Here is a 21649-nt window from a genome sequence, read left to right as displayed (position 1 = left end):
CATGTTTGAGACGTTTTCCTGCTCCAACACACTTGATTCAAATGAATGGGTCATTATCCAGTTCTGCAGAAGCCTACTTATAACCATTTATTTGAATCAGGTGTGTTGGAGCAGGGAAACATCTCAAACATGCAGGGGTGCCCTGAGGACCAGGGTTGGGAACCACTACTACCGATAGGTTCCCATCCCTATCCTGGGGGAAAAGAACAGACCCTGTACATTTTCATTTACTCTCAATTACATTAAAAGTATTTTGTACATTCCCTGTGTTGGATATTACTTGTATATTGCCATGGGTTTTACTTGTTTTATTTCTTGAATAAGGTTACTCTGTGTACTGTCCAGCTGTCTTCAACCCTGTGTATTCCTAACCTGTATTGTAATGTTATTTTGTTAGCTTTTGCGCCACAATTTATCCTTGGCTATACCCATGACATTGACCAGAGCCCTTACCATTTGTGCTATCACACTGCCATCTAGTGGGCATTTTAACAAACTTAAACGTATACCTTTGTCGAAATGTGAATATGATATAGTATACAAACGTATTTTTTTTCCAGTTGGTACAAAATAGCCTACAGTTGTTAATAATGTCACTGCCAATTTATATTAGCCTATTTCCTAACCTTAATTCAATCAAGATTGGTTGAGTGTGGACAGGATTTCTCTCTTGCAATGATCTTTATCTGGTTTCCCCTCCGAAACAAATGAAGTGGTAGCACCCAATTTTAAACGTGTACAGACGTCAAAAACGGACGTGTACAGATGTCAAAACGTGTACAGACGTCAAAAACGGACATGTACAGACGTCAAAAATGTACGTGTGTACACAAACAAAACGAACGTTTTAGCACAGTTGGCGTTCGATATGTTTCTGCTTAGCTACGTCTGTTGTCAATTGCTGAACGGTTTGAGTTAGGTAGTGATGGGCAAATCGAGGCTTTTCGAAACACCGAGACAATTGAAACATTGGAGTCGGGGCCTTTGAAACGCTCGAAACCTTTACTCAACAGCGACATCTGCTGGCAACTACGAACATGGCATAACTAACAGTGTTTTAGCTAATTCCACATCACGGTCTAAAGGATCCTTTTGGTTGTACGGAATTATTGCCGTCCTGCAATGCAGACAGCGTGGTATCGAATACGTGAGCGATGGCTTTCATGTAACAATACAAATAAGCACAAGTATGATTTTCAAACTGTTTGAGACAATAAACTCGGTGTACAGTTGTTACATACTCATATATATACTGTATAGGCTATATATAACGTTCTCTAACTGTCTCTGATTATCTCAAACTATCTTAAACTCACAAATCTCACTTTTCTATATTTGATTGGCTTAAAGGTGGTTTTGGGAGCGGTGATCCCGCCTCCTTCTACAGAGACACAAAACATTTTTTACAAGTTACAAATCTTTTCTACAAATACACAAATATTTTTTTACAGAGCTCCATCTCCTGGCACTAATTTCACGCAATACCATAGTCTCACGCATTCAAAACCTTTGTGGCTTTGCCGCCTCATTTTATACCCCGACACGTCAGAGTCTTTTGGCAAGTACGAGACAGATTTCGTTCATGATCACGTCACAAAACGTTTCGAAACACTTTGACCGGAACACGTGACCGGAAGTGTTTTTAAAACCTGTCTTGAAACGTTGTTCCGATACAGTGAGTGTTGAATGTGTCGGGACAGTATCGACACCTTAGTACCGAGCAGCCCATCACTAGAGTTAGGTCAAGTATTTGTCCTGAAGTTGTTAGTGTTGTGTGTTCAATCAACGTCAACTTTCGGAACGTGTCATCGTGCTTGGCAGAGAGTACATCAACGGCTGCTAGTATTTTGTCGGAGATTTCATTCTCAATGCGTTTAGATTTTTTGGGTGGTGGTTTCAATGGCGTATCGGGAATTGAGACAAAGAGAGTGTCCATCTGTACTTTAGGAGTAGTTTCAAACCGGTAATCGTCTTCTAGTTGGTTTTCAGAAGTGAATGAAGACAACGATGTAGCCGAGGTTTCAGCGCAGCTAGCATCATGTACCATCGAGTGTTCCTCCATGTTCTCCGGTACAGTAAAAAGGGATTTTCGGGTTTTCCCTTTTCGTTTTCCCATCCAAATACGATCACAGGGGGAGTAAATAATCAGGTCTTATTCGTGTTCCAAATAACAAACGTTAAAAGTTGTTGTTTATAACAAAACCTCTCAACTACCTAGGAGTGTACGGAAAAGCACACCATTCTCAAAGACGCCATCTTGGCCCCCTAATTGCTTCTGTTTGCTATACGTTAGTCCGTTGGTCCCAGCCAGCCGTCAACAGTGATTATTTCTAAAGTATTTTCAACTGTAATATAACTAAAACTGGTTTGTTTTTAAACATATGTTGTCATTTATATTGTTATTAAATGTCATTGGGGAGCTCTGGTAGGCTACCTGTTGCGCTGTTCGCAGCTTTACTACAGTAACAACCACATTTAGCTAAATCTGTGGCTTCAACGACAGAGTGTTGAACACACCCACAACAAAAAGGGATTGTTCTTGTTACAAACGGTAGTTTCCATCGCCTGCCAACAGATGAGGACTCCCTGAGCTGTGGAGGTAGCTACAGTACTGATAAGACGCAGAGCTTTTCAGGTTATTCATCGATTCAACGTCCGTAGCAACAGAGTTAATAAAGTAGCTAAATATGCTAGTGTACGTTATTTGAGGCCACCTTTTCAGGTCGTCCTCCCATCCCTCGATAGTAGAAGGCAGAGGTATGATCAAATTGTCCCGTTTCAGGTGTAACAGGCTGTGTTCCCACGTTTTATTTCACATCAGAATGAGCTTTTCGCAATGACTGTTTATGAGCGTTACCATGACAATCGCCGGCTCCGGAAGTCACGCCCATAATCCAGGAAATGGATCATGGGAGCTCGGAATAAAGTGGATAGAAATACATGTATTCTACACATCTATACAGAATTTCAAGTTGGTTGGATCTATGGTTCAGGAGGAGAATGGTTTTGAAGGTTGTCCCAAATTTGGACAGTACACCAAAATCTATCATGGCGGACATGTTTGATCCGTTTCAATCGGACCATGGTCCGTTTTCTCTGAAAGTCCGGTTCGTTTGCATAGGTGAGAACACGCATTCAAACTCTGGTACGGACCAAACAACCGAACCATGGTCCCCCTAAAAAGACGGGACTTGGTCCAGTTCCAAGTGAACCATGGTTCGGTTCGCTTTAGGTGTGAACGTAATCTGACATATTATTGACCTATTCCAGGAAGCAAACCAAAATGTAGTGCATTGTGGGTTGAAAAAGGATGTTGACATTTGACAGAGACAGCCGTGCCACTCATTGGCAGCAAAATTAGTTGAGGGAAAACGTGGGGAACTGATTAAGTGAAAGCTCTTCTGCAAATATGGGCTGATGATCATATTTCAGAGATACTTGTGGAGACACATATGAATAGCGAAGTATTTAAATTATTTAGTGATACAGGCCTACTGAAATAAAGGGTTGCACAGTGGACCATTATCATTTGAAAGTGGGAAGTTATTTGACTTATGGAAAAGTGGTAGCTTGTCGGACGAAAAAAAATTATTCCCATGGTTTAAGGACCTGGATATAATCCTGAGTAAAAGACCAATGAGCAACCAAAAAAACGTGGTCATAACAATTAAAGATAGTATTGCAATCTCAATACGCTGCTGTTGCTCCATTGTTGTTTTGTGACAAGGAAGTGATTTTCCCTCAATCATTTTCTGTCCAATAGATTAACAACCTGTGTGACCGCGTCATTGTTTTTATACAAACGTCATTGTATTTTTAAGAACATTGGTTTGCTTAAAACAGGACCGTGTGAACACTAACCGGACCTTATGACTAAAAATGACTAAATGTAATGTAATGAAAAATGCAACAAAGTAGCAACTCATCCACTGATTCGGACCAAGCAAACGGACTAATAGGTGTGAAAGCACAGCTATTTCACGATTGGCCAGACTCACACACGACAACTTTGACACGTGTTTTGTAATATTCGGACACCTTCAGTTTCGCCAACGCTCAAAGTTTAATTGAATAAAAAATGTGTTGAAGAAAAGGTTTTAGTCAGCCTCTTCGCTAACGGTTAAATTATAAATAAAGTAAAGTAAGCAAACAGCGCTTGATCGGCCATGACTGACATTAACGCAGCAAACCACGAGAATCTGGAATATCCGATTTCAAAGAGCCGTTTTCAACTCCTCCCCGACTGCAAGCGGCTACCTTCGCCGGTCGTTTCATGCAGCTGCAGTCCATGTCGAACGCACCTAATCTTTTGGACAGAAAATGATTTAGGGAAAATCACTTCCTTGTCACGAAACAACAATGGAGCAACAGCAGCGTATTGAGATTGCAATACTATCTTTAATTGTTATGACCACGTTTTTTGGGTTGTTCGTTAGTCTTTTCTCAAGATTAGGCTATATCCAGGTGATCAAACCATGGGAATAATTTGTTTTCGTCCGACGAGCTATCACTTTTATGTAGGTTTACCTACGTTTTTTTACTTTCAAACGACATTAGTCCACTGTGCAAAAATAACCCTTTATTTCAGTAGGCCTATATCACTAAATAATTTAAATACCCCTTATGTGTCTCCACAAGTATCTCTGCAATATGCTCATCAGCCCATATTTGCAGAAGAGCTTTCACTTAGCTCTTCTGCAAACAGTTCCCCACGTTTTCCCTCAACTAATTTTGCTGCTAATGAGTGGCACGGCTGTCTCTGTCAAATGTCAACATCCTTTTTCAACCCACAATGCACTACATTTGGGTTTGCTTCCTGGAATAGGTCAATAAAATGTCCGATTACGTTCACACCCAAAGCGAACCGAATCATGGTTCACTTGGAACCGGACCGAGTCCCGTCTTTTTAGGGGGACCATGGTTCGGTTGTTTGGTCCGTACCAGAGTTCGAATGCGTGTTCTCACCTATGCAAACGAACCGGACTTTCAGAGAAAACGGACTATTGTCTGATTGAAACGGACCAAACATGTCAGGTGTGAAAGCACCCTAATAATGCGCTGCAAAGTTTCTGGACAGTTGACAGCCTTGTCACATCTGGTGGTTAACTAGCTATAAATTGTGTTTCGAGTCTTTGAATGAAACAAGGAGAAAAGGCTCTCTGCTATTGCATTTGACATTTTAGTTTTAAAATTAAATTTTAACTACTACATTTGTTTTTTGCTGTATTTTGGGAGGGGGTGGTTTTGTTGGATTGTAGGTTGTTGCATGTGAGGCACAATTTGCTTCCGTATCACATCTGCCTAATGCACACAGCTTCAGCAGCACTCGTGTCAGTTAGCATGCTCTGTTCACTTGCTGTAGTAGTAGGCTAATATTATATGGATTTTTCATGGTGGATATATTCATCATATAGGCACTAGCCACTTAATTCTGCAATTATTACACCCACATGGTGGAAACTGTCCCCCCAACTTCTGGATTAATTGCATGAGCAAGACACAAAAGTTGCTTAATTTTGCGAGCTCTATACCAGTGCCTTAGTCTGTACCCCAGAGCCTGGCTGGTAAACCGTAGTTTCTCTGCGGTTTCTTGTTTGCGCCCTTAAAACTATTAAATCCCCCAACCTTAATCTGTCTCTACCTTAAAAGTTTAAATTTGTAAGAAGGATTGATTTTAGCGTCATTAAAAAGGACTTCTACATTTTGGTTACTCTTTATTTCCTACCTCAGTTGCACATAGCTACAAACACACAGGCACTAGGGTCATCCATGGAAAATATCCCAAAACTGCAGCGTATACAGCCCGAATAGACAGCACAGTAGCAATATGTAAAAAAATTAACATTCATTCATCATCTTCCTCTTCCTCCTCTTCATCGCTGATTACATACTTCTTGGCCTTCTTGGTGGCAGTTTCCTCATCATCCTCAATCTTCCTCTTTCCTGAGCTCTCTCCTTCCTGCAGAGAGGGAGACAGAGATAGATTATCTTTGGTCTCCCTTGCATCTTTGCCTGTCACCATTTCCTGCCAGGTCATGAGGAAATTCTAATATGCGTTTATTGGAAAATGTGTTACATCTTCAATTTTTCCAACAGCGTTTCCTACCTTCTGCAGATTAGGTCCCGATCACACAGACGCACATCACTATTACAATTTGAATAGTGGGGTGACTTCAGAGTTATACAGTTTGATTGTGTTTTCATGGCAACACTATTGTTGAATGCTTTATAAATGTGCCCCCTGGGGTCTGGCATTCACTGTTCCACCACATTTGAAGAGCAAAGAGTATAACTCTCCCTGGCCAAGCAGTGAGCCTGTATACAAGCCTGTATTGGGGGTCAGATGGCTGAGCAGTAAGGGAGTCGGGCTAGTAATCAGAAGGTTGTTGGTTTGATTCCCATCTGTGCCAAATGACATTGTGTCCTTGGGCAAGGCACTTCATCCTACTTGCCTCGGGGAGAATGTAGTTACTGCAAGTCGCTCTGGATAAGAGCGTCTGCTAAATGACTAAATGTAATGTAAATGTATACAATACAGTACAACTCCTGTTATGAATAGTCCTGGCCTCAGTGTCCTCCTGCTCCTGTAGTGTGGTAGTGTTGCACTCTGCTCATCTTACCTCGTCACTGTCCAGCTTCTTGGCCTTCAGAAGCCTTTGGGCCTTGTCATCATCTGAGCCCTCATCACTGTCAGACGAATAAATCCTTGCTCGCTCCTCTGCAGGGTGAGTATTATTATTATTTTTTTTTTTTTGGGGGGGGGAGTTGGAGATGTAAAAAATATATACAACACCTATAATGTTCATGATTCATACCTGCCTACAATTTGACAAATAGAGTGCATGATTTTGTCTGCACATCAAATGTAATGCAAATAAATTATTATTTGCATATCCATGCACACATCTGATTAAATATTTAAAAAGCCCTGATTCCTAGGAAGTCTGAATTCAGGCAATTCAAGTTTGAAGACTGATTTAAATTTTGAAGACTGATTTCAGGCAGTTAGGTTGAGCAATAAGCATCACCAAACTCATGGCGCCTTAAGTATCTTCTTCCAAGGTAGCAATTCAAGAAAATAACAGGCAATGCACCCCATCGTGGAAGACTATGCTCACCAATATTTTTCTTTTTTTTTGGGGGGGGGGGATCTATCCCTACGGCAAATCGTAATATACTAAGTGTTAACTAGTTTGTGCTGGTTTAATTCAGACCCTTGATAACTTTTAGGCAGATAGTTCAATGTGGAACTATCAGACACACAGTGAAATATGTATTTCCCTAATCATGGAAGAGTGATGATACCAAGAGTTGGGTGATGCTATTGGGCCAAAGATCTGACAGTCATCCCAAAACATTTTTTCTCAAGAATCTACTTCACATGCACTAAGTGGTGTCATCAATATGCAATTAATTGTTAATAGGAGTACAGATGAATATGAGATATCTAAATGTATTCAATTTTGAATTCAGGTTATAAAATTGAAAAATATGATTTTGCAAGATGTAGACTTAGGTTTTAACTTATTAGATTTGCATTTAACAAACAATAACCACAGTGCATCATTCTACTGGGGTTTACACCATTCCTAACATGAAGTTTGTAACTGTGTGTGTCCTCACCCCTAAGGCCACCCCCTCCCTTATATTTGCTCTTGATGGCTGCTAGGCTGATGGCCTCCTCTCCCTCCTCGTCATCATCATAGCGATCAGGCTCTAAGTATCCAGCACTCAGCCCCCTCTGATGCTGTTTCTCCCTCATCCTTCTCTGCTGGGACTCCCTGCGAATAGACGCACGTAGGCGTTCTTCCTCCTTCTGCATGGAACAAGAAGAAAGAGGAGATCAATTACATCTGTAGGAAAACTGTCAAATCAAAATATGATCAAGCTAGCTAGCTACAGTTTCGGAAAAATAACTTATGCTTTGGGGACCGACTAGAACTCTGAAGGTAAATATTAGTTAATTCCCGGGCAATAGAAAACATACATTACGCACTATCTGATCAAAATGACAGTTCTCTCTACAGTCAGAGCTCGCGCACAAAGGTGGAACGTAAGGGAGATACCCTTTCCAAAACTTGTAAGGACGCAAGGAAGTTTATGAAAGACCCAGAGAAACACAAATATCCGGTGAGGCAAAATCCCGGACAATTTTGGAATCCCTGCCGGACGCATTTTTTAGGTCTCGAAAAGAGGACATGTCTGGGTAAAAGAGGACGTCTGGTCACCCTACTTAAAACACAAGCAACACAAGGACTTGTGTATATCGAATTTTTATATTCCATATTTAATTTAATGTATATTCTATATTTACAATATTTTCAAATGTTACATTGGCGAAAACTTTATTGCGATATTATCGCTAATATTCGATATATCGCTCAGCCCCAACTCACACAGAGCATCCAAGTGCTGCGGCGCTGCATGTCTGAATGCACCATTAGGACTCAATTGGATTTAATCCTTGAAATTAATGCAACCATCTTAACAATATGGCTCTCATAAGATGTTGATATTAAATATATGTTGTTGTACTGTATTATTGTTGAAATGTATGTTTGGTCAGTCCTGTTCAGTTACATGCTAGCATGTGCCACCTGGTGGTTGTGTAGACTGGGTATCCAATGTAATTCTGTGCGTTAGATTTTGACATTGTTGCAAGTGGAAGTACGATCATCAGGGTCTGTAGAACTGACAAAGGTAGTATGTGTGTGTATGTGACCTTGATCATCTCATTTCGTTGGGACTCCGGGTCACGTCCAGCCATGGGCAGGATCCTGATTTTCTGAGTTTTGGAGCAACGGTCAGCCAGAGACAGAGTCATTTTTCTATGGGTGGCACTGTCTGTGGAGTGGGGCCTAGAAAAAGAGATACACAAATTAAATTGTCCCTGGATATAAAAAAAAAAGTTTACTTGAAAAACATTGAACATGAGACTGATAATAGACCCTCCTCAAAAACAGACAAATCTACACAGCCAGACAACCAGGTCGCTTTCAGAGTATCAGGGCGGTACTTTCGGTACATTTCTGATTGTACTGGAATGTGTTATTGTAATTTTTTGGTAATGGCTTCAGTATTTGTCCAGGTCTTGCTGCTGCCGGCTGGGAGTCAAACTCTTTTTATTTTTTTACCTCATACAGTCCACTTTGAACTCAAGTGGGCCAGACTAATAAAAACATTGCATAATGACCAATACATAAAAACAGCTTCAAAATGTTTGTGTAAAGTACAAATACATTCTGAAAACAGATGAACAGCAAGAGATGTCTTGAAGAACTGTTTTTTTCCTCTGTTTTTCCACATTCAGCTTGCTTGCTAGCAGGCTACTTGACTATCCATTCGTGGAATACAAATAAAAGTTTTGTTGATAATCTGTATTTGATATGCAGATTTTCTATACATATGTGAGGTTTTCTCTTGCTGTGGTCAAGAGGTCACGTAGTGAGCCTCAGACAATACACATAGATTGGAAATGTGTACTTTCACCTTTGGAAAGAGCAACATGCAGAAAATAGTACAAACAATGAGTGATGACCACACCACCTGTGTGTTGTTTTCCCTGTGCATTAAGTCGTGGAATGTGTACTGTTTAAGGACATGTTTTGGTGGTTACTATATTTGTACTGTCCAGCTCATGTATATAATGTCCATCTGAGAGACATGTTTCTCACTCATGCTAGCCACTCTGTTGAGGATTGGTGACATGATCCGATGTCGTTGCTAATAAAACCCGTGTCAACCTTTTTCTAATCGTCGTGCCTCTGTCCGGTCTACCTGTTGAGAGATTTCATCCTTACAGTGTTACTATATGCACCTAACAGCAGTGCAACATAATACACTAGTGTTGAGTGAGGATGTTTTGTTACCGCACCTACCGTGGTATGGAACATTTAGGAGGTAGATTATGAAATACCGCAAGTATTAAAATAAATACAATCGCCTAGCCCTAGCTGGGACAATATGTGAGACGCTCTGGTGAAAAAGGGCCGTAGTCGGCCAAGGTAATTTCGCATCTTTTTTTACTGATTATGAAAGTGCAGATTGTAAGCTTTCAAATGTTGTGTCATATATTGACATCTGCAAAATAGTTGAAGAAGACACGTATCTGAATGTTGGTAAATCTGGAATGCTCTAGCAGAGAAATCCCCTGTGAAAGATTTTAGACCTCACGCTTATAGATGGGGCACAAGCCCGCAATTATGTCAGTGACAAACACATATCTGGAATTATAAACTCCTCAAAGAGTTTTGAAATGTTATTTCTGTCGATTATTCCTCACCTTTAATAATACCAATTGGTACTTTATTTTAGATTGTTGAAAAGCCTGATTAGTCACCTTTACAACGAGGTACAACTTGTAAGGATTGTGCATTCGTGGAATGAGCAACAAAGCTTACTGTGTGGGTAGCGGCCCCCAAAAATGTGCCCAAATCCCCTGCAATATTCTTCTGTTGGTATTCACTCTCGTTTTGAGCTTCAAGTAAGATCAGCTTGGCATGCCAGAGTGACCAACGCAAACTTGTTGGCTGACTTGCGACAGGCTTTCCAACGATATGAAATACAATACCAATTGGTATTATTGAAGGGACGGAATAATCGACCGAAATAACGTATCAAAACTTTTTTTGAGGAGTGTAGATAGTGAAGTGCCTATGATGCAGCTGGTGATGACAGTTCTTCTGTGGCTTTGGTACCTATATTTCTCGGATCACAATTGAAATTTTCTGTCATTTCTGAAGGACTTTATCTATTCTATTCACTTATGCACATCATAAAAGCAATTTCTCATTATTTTCAACCAATTTTCCAATGCTCTAACATTCATGCAAAGGATATTGGGCCTCATTCTCGAACATTTTCTCAAGTTTCTTCTGAATTGTTTCTTATGGGCTTCGGAAAAACAACGTAAGAAAAAGACATTCACCAATTTCATGAACGCTTGAAAATGTGTTCCCACGCAGCAGAAGTTTTCTGAGCTGTGCTCCCCGGGATGAGTTTTCTTAAGTTGAAAGCTCGTCCTCGTGCTCCTGAATTTGCATACATACACTCCCCGACAGCTCCTTATAAAGGCACGCAACAGCAGTGACGTGTGCAGTCAGAATTGACACAATTAGGAAAGCAACAGGAACGCAAGTTATGTCCAAGCGAAAAGCAACCGGTGCACAGGTGCATCGTTGCAACATCATACTAGTAAGATGAGCAGTGGAATTGTTTTCCACTGGATCTAACAGTGTACACTAAGCCAGGTTAATTATTATAATTATTTAAATCCGAGGATGTCTGTTATGGCAAGCCGTTTTATCATTTAACCAATGAATTCTTGATATCCAAAATGCAATTCTTGATATTCAGAATTTGAATTTTGGATATCAACAATTCATTGGTTAAATGATAAAACGGCTTGCCATAGTCTGTAGAGTTGGTGTGAACGCAATCAACAACGATTTCTCATAACTTAATTAACACTTCAAACACAGAGAGTTTTCTTAAATGCGATTCCTTTGATCCATGTGGTTTTTTAAGGAATCGCATTTGAGACAACTCTGGCCGATTTACAACTGCTATTTCGAGTTTGGAAAGTCTTCTGAAGTTCAGAACAAATCCCAAATGAGAAAACGTTCATGAATGCCAAATGTTTTCCTAAATCCAATTCCAAAGAACTTCCTTCTTAAATTCTTCTTAACTGCGTTCGAGAATGAGGCCCAATGTCGCCTCTATTTATCTGCTGTTTCCTACGTTATCAATTGTTTATGTTGATAAAAAGGTATTATATTGGTTATCTGTAAAAGCGAATCGCTTCTAAATAACAGTTGGCTAGAGCACCCAAAACTGTATTTCTGAATTGCCAATGGTAAGGTTGTCCAGCAAGCGATGATCTTTGCTTCTGTTTTGACATATTGTTCACTGTATATTATCTGTCCTTGTAGTTGGTGTAGAAAGGCAGACAACTTTTGCAATTTGGTTGGCACACATACAGTGCATCTGGAAAGTATTCACAGTGCTTCACTTTCCACATGTTGTTCAGTTACAACCGTATTCCAAAATGGATTGAATATATTTTCCCCCGCAAAAGTCTATACGAAATACCCATGATGATAACGTGAAAAAAATAGATATTACAATTGTAATATATTAAAAAGAAACAAAAAATCATATGTAAATAATTTTTTACAGCCTTTGCCATGATAGTCAAAATTGAGCTCAGGTGCATCCTGTTTCCAATGATCTTTCTTGAGATGTTTCTACAACTTCAGTGGAGTCCAGTTGATTAGACATGATTTGGAAAGGCACACACCTGTCTATATAAGGTCCCACAGTTGACAGTGCATGTCAGACCACAAACCAAGCCATGATGTCCAAGGAATTGTATTTAGTAGGGCCCACTCAGTCTACTGGTCAATGATTTGGTCGATATGCTCTTGGTCGACTAAGATTTGTTTCAGTCGAGCAGCCGTATGGCAGTGTGAGATCTGATTCCTGCTTGTGTCACCATTGCTAAATGAAAGAAATGTTCTACAGAAATTGTAGATTATATTATTTAAGACAAATAAAGCAACTCAAAAAATATATAATAAAAAAAAAAGGTGTTACTGTTTTCCCTTTCGTTAATCTGCGTTTTGTTTTTTGCACACGGCACATGAGCAGAATTGTAGCTGTTAAGCTTAACTACAAACTCTACCATACTTTGTCTACAGTTGGTGTTATTAATCCTTTAGGAAAATAAATCTGTGGTATGGAAGTATTTCATCAAAGTACCAGGGGCCTCATGTATAAACGTTGCATACGCACAAAAAGCTTGCGTACTCTGGTTTTCACGCACACTTTGTGATGTATAAAGATTTACTTGACGTGAGAATGTGCGGGCCATCACGGAAACTTTTGAGCAGACGTGAGAATGTGCGGACGGTCCGTTAAGTCTTGTCTGGCTCTGTAACGTGGCAAATTCGAACTGAAAAGTGCCGAAACTCACCAAATATTACAGAATAAAGTTTCCACTACTATGTTTATGACGTTCACTATAAAAAAAACATGAAAATTAAAGTTTGATTAATGTGAATGATCAAATCAAAATGCCAAAACGGGAAATGCTACATAGCCTTCTGTTTAATCCGCCACCACTTAACTTCTGTTAAACTTGAGGGTGTCAAACAAACAACAAAATCACTCAGGAAATGCATGTCACGCTAACCCTATAGCTGCCATGTATTCATTTAAAGTTTTACATCGGACCATTTCTTCTAAATTTCTGCCATGGTCCGGTTCACTGAACCCACAGCATTTATGGCCCTATAATAATAATTTTATTTGTAATGCACTTTACATTTAGCTAAATCTCAAAGTGATACAGGTTAAAAACAAGAAAGGGCGCAAATAGTGACAGTTTTCCACTCCGCCGACTTTCTTTTGTCGCTAATGTCTGATGACAGGCCCGCCAAACGGGACACATTTTCTCGCCTCCACACTCGGTTGTCAGAGCCTCGATCTCACAGTCACCGTATTTCTTCGAATAAACGCAGCAGAGTTTAACGTTCATTTTTAGTGCAGCGTTTATTTGAGGGCGGCGTTTATTCAAAGAAATACGGTAATTCAGACAAAGAAATGACCTCAGGAGTGCATTTACTGCCCATCTGCATATTCATTTATGGGAGGAGGCAAGGCGGGGTCAGTGGCTCGTTCACGTGCGGTCAATCTCACTATGATTGTGATTTAGAAAAGGAAAGGTGCGCAGGACCTGGCGTACGACGGTTTTATACATGTGAATATTTCTGTGCGTAGGTACTTTTCGAGTTTTGACCGTACGCCATCTTCTGGTATGAAAGCTGCCAACAACAGTTCCACATCGAATATGATGTAGGCCTACCATTTGAAAAACTTAAGTTGGCCTAATTCATGCTAACACGCATTGGGTTGAAAAATGTACATGTTGTTAACATCACACAAAATGGTTAGATGAAAAACTTTGGGACATTTATAGATTTCTTTTCTTTCAAATTTACATTAATTCATTTTTCCAAAGTGTTCAGTCGAGTCTCAGCCCTAGTATTTAGGCAGAGATCTGGGGAAGGGTACAAAAATGTCTGCAGCATTGAAGGTCCCAATGAGCACAGTGGTTTCCATCATCTATAAATGGAAGAAGTTTGGAACCACCTTGACTTTTCCCAGATTTGGCCGCCTGGCCAAACTGAGCGATTGGGGGAGAAGGGCTTTAGTCAGAGGTGACCAAGAACCAGATGGTCACTCTGACAGAGCTCCAGCGTTGCTCTGTGAAGAGAGGAGAACCTTCCAAAAGGACAACAATCTCTGCAGCACTCCACCAATCAGGCATGTATGGTAGAGTGGCCAGAGGGATGCCATACAAGTAAAAGGCATATGACAGCATGCCTGGAGTTTGACAAAAGGCACCTGAAAGACTCACCGCACGCTCATCACCTAGCCAATACCATCCCTACAGTGAAGCATGGTGGTAGCAGCTTCATGCTGTGGGGATGTTTTTCAGCAGCAGGAAGTAGAAGACTAGTCAGGATTGAGGGAAAGATGAATGCAGCAATGTATAGAGACATCCTTTATGAAAATCTGCTCCAGAGTACTCTGGACCTCAGACTGGGCAAAGGTTCATCTTCCAACAGGACACTGACCCTAAGCACACAGCCAAGATGACAAAGGAGTGGCTCTGGGAGAACTCTGTGTATCTCCTTGAGGGGCCCAGCCAGAACCCAGACTTGAACCCGATTGAACATCTCTGGAGAGGTCTGAAAATGGCTTTGCACTGTCCCCATTCAACAGCAAACGCTGTGAATACTTATGTACATGTTATATTTTCGTTCATCATTTTTGCAAATCTATAAACAACATGAAACTAACTTTTTTCACTTTTTCCATTATTGGGTATTAGTGTGTAAAATTGAGGAATAATGAATTGAATCAATTTTGGTATAAGGCTGTGGATACTTTTTGGATGAACTGTAGGCTAATGCGCTACTGCTCATGCGTAACCTGAGATCCACACTGGGACCTGGAGTCCAGATATTACAGTAATAAGAAAATCTGAGAATTTCCAAACAAGTTTCACTTGCCTCTCATATTTTCAATAGGCCTTGGACCGTGCCATCACAATAAATGAAGAACAATAAATGTTTGCCAGGATAACTGGATCTATCAGACCATTGAATGTTTATATTCCTGTGTGTTTATACTTTTGACTCGGGACAACAACGTGATCATTGTCAACCGAACATTATATTGATAAATTCTGGCTACGCATTTATAGACCAGCTGCAGTCTAACCCACAATGTGTGTGACATCCTTTATAATAAATTCAATTTTGATGAATAATGAAAGACAACAATAGGGTTGGGTACCGAAACCCGGTTCCACTATGGAACCGGTTCCTAAAGTGGAGCGGTCAAAATTGTGGCTGTGTTTCATAGCCAAGGATTCCGACATCGCAAAAAGTAACAAATGTTTCATTTGAGAATGTTTTCTCCTGTGCAGGACATGCCTATATATGGTAATTTTTCTGCAAAAGAACTGTTAAAGTTTGAAGCTGGTTTAGTTAGCATGAAATGCCCTTTTCACCAGAGCGTGTCACATTTGTCTTCATGTTTGCATGTTACCTGAAGGTGAGTTTGGTCTTGAACACAGCCTGCCCCTGTAATCCAGTGCCCTGTCTGATAAATAGATGGTTGTGGTCTCCCTGTAGAGGGGCCTTGTAAACGTCAAACACTTCATTCCCTAGGTGGAGTGACATGCTGGGGAATAAAGCAATGAAATAGTAACACAATGTCAGTAATATCAGTAATATTAGAATATTTTGAATATCAGTAATATTTTAACATGTGCTTGGCAGTTATGACATTCAACCTCAGATATATTTTATGATATTCTATGTACACCTATGTATGTACTGACCTGCCATCAGACCACTTGACGATGCGAGCGTTGCTTTCGCGTGTCTCATTCCCCTCCTCATCCCTCTTCGCTCTCCATCGAATAGTATTCTCCACCTGCCCAAAGAATAAAACTAGTAGATACAGATACACTCATACACAATCCTTCACAAAACCATTAAGAGAGACACACCTTCAGCTTGAGTCTAGTCCGACCCTCTTCATCCAACATCTCTTCATCCTCAAACTCATCCTCATAATACTGTGGGTCAAAGGGTCTAGGTAGGAAGATGACATGTTTAAAATAAAAAAACAAAACCTACACTTGTTTACCGCCATTACTATAGTGGGTTTATGGAACTTGAACGTCTCACCTAGGCTCCACAGACAGGAAGTTAGGCAGTTTGACAAAGTACAGGTCTGATCCTAGATCTGTGCTAACTTTCGGGATCTCCACTTCAATACGAGTCTCTGGGACCGGCTCCTCCTCAGCCTGCTCTCCGTCCATACCTTCCTCGATGTCCTAGAGAAGTACGAAGGGAGACAAACAAAAAGAACGACATACACAAATGCACACACAATAAGAACAGCTGAGTCAACAGCACTGTATGGATGCATTAATGAATCAACCCTCCATAACGGGTTAAATAAGAGAAGAGATTTGAGCACAATCAGTCTTTGAGGAACAGTTCCAGGGAACGATAGGGATGCAAAAATATACGGTATTTTATTGAACCATTTGGTATGCCCCCTGCCGGTCAATACACAGATATGAACCACAGTATTTTCCTAAACGTGCTTATTTCACTGCAGACTACATCCAAGCTGTACACTCAAATACACAGAAGATTGCAGGAGTCCATCAGTGCCCTTTATGCAAATACTAAAAACAATAAACATTCTCCAATGTAAAAACAAAATCTATGTAATATTGCAAGGAACCGCTGTCTGTGTTTTTTTTGTCCCACAATTATCTTGAGATCCATTTCAGAACCCAACAACTCATTAAAGACATGCGGACTCTATGATCTATAATAATGCCAGGTGAGCAGGGGTTTTCTTTTTGAATGAAATGCTAGCTAACTAAGAGAAAAACAATATTAAAAGTTAATTGTTTTCAGTATAGCTGGAAGGTTATTAGCTACAATTGTGGCCATGTAGACTACACAAACAACTCACTACAGTTTAGCCTGATTTCCATTGCTTTAGGCATCAAATGAGGATTGGCAATTCACAAATTCAGTCTTTTTGATATAGTCATTTACAAGCTAACAGCAATAAGACCAGGGGTCTCATTTATAAACTTTGCGTACGCAGAAAACGGGGCTTAAAATGTTCGTACGCCACTTCCCACGCAAAGGTTGTGATTTATAAAAAACAAACTTGGCGGGAGAAAGTGCGGTCATCGACGAAAACTCAGACCCAATCTTAGGCCTACGCACATTTTGGAGACAGTGGGAATTGGCGACGCAGATGACCGTATTGTAGTCAGACTGCAGAAAGTAAATGTGGGAAGAACAATTACTCGTAATATTGATATATTTTGTTTTCCTCACATGTCTTTTTCTCCATGTCATCATTATTATGAAGATTAAATCCAGCAGTATTATTTGCGCTTGTACCGAGTGATAATTGTTCCATAAACACCTTGTACAATCCAACGCAAATTTTAAATCAAAATTCAGTGCAGGAGGAGGAGATTCCCCGACTGCATGGAATACAGGAGAACATCACATATTCTACCTTTAGATGCACTGCAGAACACAGTGTATAACTAAATATATTTCTTTAATATTGTGCAAATATCATCATGTCAAATACTGGAAATACAGTCGTTAAGCTCCCACGCAATCGCTACACTCTACGTCTTCGTTATCAGTCCAGACTTTAATAGACTAGTGTTCATAACAAAATGCTTTTGTTTTCTAATTGTATCTCGACTCGGGGCATCACTGGCACAGTTGACGCCACTCGCACCGTTTTTTTATTTATTATTGGCAGGGCTCAACATTAAAAAGATTTGGCACTGGCCCCACCGGGCCAGTGGGTTTGAAACTTACTGGCCCCACCGGGTCAGTGGGTTTGAAACTTAATGGCCCCAAGACAATTTTTACTCCCCCCCTCCAAAAGTTGTAATTTATCATTGTTACAACAAAACCAAAGACGTAAGTTATGTTATTCTGTTAATATGTTTAACCATTTATTTAACACATCCTGGATATAAAAATACATTGAAATCACATTTCTAGTGATAAAAAATTTAAAGTTAATAGTCAGCAAAACAATTGACTTTTAACCTCAAACATGACGTGCTCTCTTCTCTGCTAACAGCCATCTCTGCACAACTCTGTCTGACAGAAACTGAAACCTCCGGTCCGTCAATGCTAATATATAAAAACTTCCATAGCATTTCATCAGTATGATACTAGTAAGTACCCAAGTCGACACCATTCTTCTGCTGCAATTCAATAGTCTGAGGGAACAAAGCGAACGGCTGGCCCGTCTTGATTACGTGATATACCGTTGTTATAAGTCGTGCAATAACACGATGGGCATCTACATTTAAATTCCTGACCAGCATGGTCAACGGCCTGGAAGATGGATTGTCAACCATCCGTTTAGCTGTCACACAAACCAGGTGCTGTCTGCTAGCATGGCTGGTCAGGGATTGTTTTCGAAAAATGGTCGGTGCCTTGGTATAAAATATCTACTTTTGTCCGCTTTAGAACATACGACAGACGACACAGTGCATCTTCGTTCCATAAAAAAAAGCTGCTTCCATTTGAGCTCGTAGCTCAACTTTGCTGCCATCTTCACTTTATTGTCTCGCGCCAGTTGTTAAAAAATGTATCGAGATCAGAGAATTACAATATGACGTCTCGTCACTCACTTGTGCGTCCCTCGAGCTGCAAAGTTATTTATGCATTTAGCAGATAGCAAAACATATGAAGGATGTAAACTTTTTTTTTTCAATCAATAATTTGCCGTGGCCCGATCGGACCAGTGAGTTGCTAGTTTAACTGTCCCGACGTTACTTTTTACAAGCCCCGGGCCATTGTTATTGTCGAGCCCTGATTGGTGATCCACCGGCCACCAAATAATGTGGTTTTCGGGCCTCCACTAATAGGCTAACAGCGTCTGAGAAGTTGCGCTTTTTTTTTTTTTTTTTTTCACCAGTCGGCATGATTCAACGTAAAGAACATGCCAGGGTCATCACAGAAACTAAATGGACTGCTGTTCCTAATTATTATCTATCGACATTAATTCATGTTACAATATGTTTATTGAGGGAGGAAGTCATTTCTTCAAGATTATTTTTAATCGATTTATCGCCCATCCCTACCACTGGACATCCAGGGATGCTGCTGGGTGTGTGTCTGTCTAGGTAACTGATGCTGTGAAGACTGACCAGGGGTTGTCCAGGAGTAGGGGGCTTCTCTGCATCACTGTCTGATGAGATGTCATCTGCCTCTCCAAACAGGTCATCTGCTGCTGGCTTCTTTCCTGGAGGGGAGGATGGAAAATGTTATACTCTCATATTACACCATTAAAAATGTATCCAACACTTTTAGGCCTTAAGATTTTTTTTACCTGTCTTTGATCCAACATCACTGTCAGAATCTGAATTGGATGCAGCCTTCTTCTTGGTTTTCTGTCTGATAAAATCATCTTCGCTATCACTACCCTTTGCAGACCCTTTGGAAATACACGGACGTGCACGCACACAACACTTCAATATCATCAGACAAAACACTATTGATTATAATCCCATGGTATATGAGGCCAGCTTAAAGGTTTATTACATTGAGGAATGCAGACAGGCTCAAGAACATTTCTGAGAAAGATGTAAAGGATATGGCTCTTAGTAAACCATAGACTAATAAGATCAATTTATACAGACTGATTACCCTTCGTATTTGTATGCTCCATATTTTGTTACATGTTTTTAACAAAGTATATCATAATCAGTTTGTTCTTATCCTACACAAGCTGTATTGCTTATCTTACTCACAATGACCTTCCTTTGAGGACCACTACACAGTGCAATCATCATCAACCTTAGAGCTCACCATTATTAATGAAGTTAATCACAAATCCTCAAGTACCTGACTTGGGTGACCTCCGGTGACCCTCATCAGAGATCTCTCTCTCCTCATCAGAATTCTGCTGTCGCTTCTCTTCCTCATCCTCCGACTGGTCACTCTTGGCCCCCCACTTCTCATCCTCTGACTGGTTCTCCCTGCCTGAGCCCTCACCCTCTGAATGAGGAGTACCAGGTCCTGATTGGGGAGTTCCAGGGTCACTATGCACACTGCGAAATAATCAATGAAGAACCGTCAAACACAGCATTTAGGGACATTACTCTTAGTAAAAGTCATGACTGAAAGTCACCACTGATCCATCTTTGTTATTTACCTTCTGTCTGACCGAGCACTATCCCTCCTTGATTGATGGCTCCCTGCTCCAGAGATAGGACTTGCCCCCTCTGACCTATTAACTCCATCTTCCTCCTGAAGATCACACTCAGACCCGCTGCGCTGTTCAGCATCTGATTGGTCATTCTCGTCCTGCTCTGAGTGCATGCTGGCATCTGACCGGTTGCCTGAGTTTTCAGACTGATTGTCACTGCGGCTGTGCTGGCTACCAGGCTCATCCTCACTGTCATCTCCAAACAGCTCCTGATGAAAGGTAAGATCAATGAATTGCACAGTTGATGTTAACAAATGAACCAATGTTAAAAACTGATGAGGACACAATAGTACCTCGATGTTTGCAATTCTATCAACTATTAGTACTATTTTATCTTCAACTTTTCTGACAACCAACCAGTAATTCGAAGTACAGATCCTGTGATTTACATTTATTCATTTTTTCATTTAGCAGACGCTTTTACAGTAGTAGCCTACATGATGTAGAGTAGTACACAAATATTAATATCATGCATTAACTTCCCACTGAACCCACCTTGTTGCTAGGCTTTCCTGCATCCTGAACTTCCTCATCATCTTCATCTCTTTCGCTATGGCTGCCAGACGCGTTACTAGCAGAATGGGGTCTTTCATCTTCTGAATCAGAACCCGAGTCAGAGCCGGAATCCACTGCTGAGAAAAAAACACACACATTCTGTTGCTGAACAAGCACAGTAAGCCTGTCACACTAATTCAGAAACTAATTCAGTAACCAGAATGCAACGTAGGCTACTGTCCTTGTCTAACCAGGGTCAATCCGCCAACCTCGATTATCTGCTTCTGGCTTGCTAGGCCAGTAGAACGTCTTTGTTACAAATATAGACTATCCTTTCAGAAAAATTGCTGACGTAAAGACATTGCAGAACATTTCGGCATGTGGGGGATAATACACCTCGTTGTTCATTATTGTCACTGTCCCCTTCACTCCCGAACAGTTCGTCAATGTCCGCCATTTTGATGAGATAAAATCAGCAGACTAGCAACAGAGAATGTCCATAGACGGGCTCTGCTAGCAACTAGCCAGTCTCACTAAGGACTGCATTTCCGGCAATTCTTCTTCTCTGGGGCAATTGGCATCCATCTTGTTGCATTACTGCCATCTTCTGGGTAAATTATAGGCTATCCAGCATAATCCAGATTCTTTTATTAGACAAGTTATTTCCAGAAATGTAAACAGGCATCTCTGTCCTTGTCTAGCTCTACCACATTCCAGTACTTTAATATGGAGGATTATAGGGACCAAAACTAAATAAATAAATACTTGGATAAATAAATAATTATATAACACA

General features: G+C 40.5%; 1 protein-coding gene across 2 annotated transcripts; it reads right to left on the bottom strand.

The window, feature by feature from the left end:
* Positions 1 to 5697: 5697 nt before the first annotated feature.
* leo1 (LEO1 homolog, Paf1/RNA polymerase II complex component) lies at positions 5698 to 21382 on the bottom strand. Of its 2 annotated transcripts, none has more exons than XM_047042162.1 (14): positions 21253 to 21382; positions 20857 to 20990; positions 20308 to 20570; positions 19998 to 20203; positions 19483 to 19587; positions 19301 to 19395; positions 16266 to 16414; positions 16085 to 16169; positions 15914 to 16008; positions 15619 to 15753; positions 8723 to 8858; positions 7624 to 7816; positions 6621 to 6718; positions 5698 to 5959 (listed from the first exon to the last, which is right to left on the bottom strand). In XM_047042162.1, the coding sequence occupies exons 1-14, from the start codon at positions 21311 to 21313 to the stop codon at positions 5846 to 5848; spliced, it is 1869 nt and encodes a 622-aa protein (XP_046898118.1). In that variant the 5' UTR covers positions 21314 to 21382; the 3' UTR covers positions 5698 to 5845. The 2 variants fall into 2 exon arrangements, with proteins under 2 accessions (XP_046898118.1, XP_046898117.1); XM_047042161.1 differs by having other exon boundaries at positions 20857 to 20993; positions 21253 to 21380.
* Between the last annotated feature and the right edge of the window lie 267 nt (positions 21383 to 21649).

This window comes from Hypomesus transpacificus, chromosome 19 (genome assembly GCF_021917145.1).
Source record: "Hypomesus transpacificus isolate Combined female chromosome 19, fHypTra1, whole genome shotgun sequence".
NCBI lineage: Eukaryota > Metazoa > Chordata > Actinopteri > Osmeriformes > Osmeridae > Hypomesus > Hypomesus transpacificus.
Note: the sequence above shows the minus strand (reverse complement) of the source record. Positions and strands in the feature narration are given on the sequence as shown.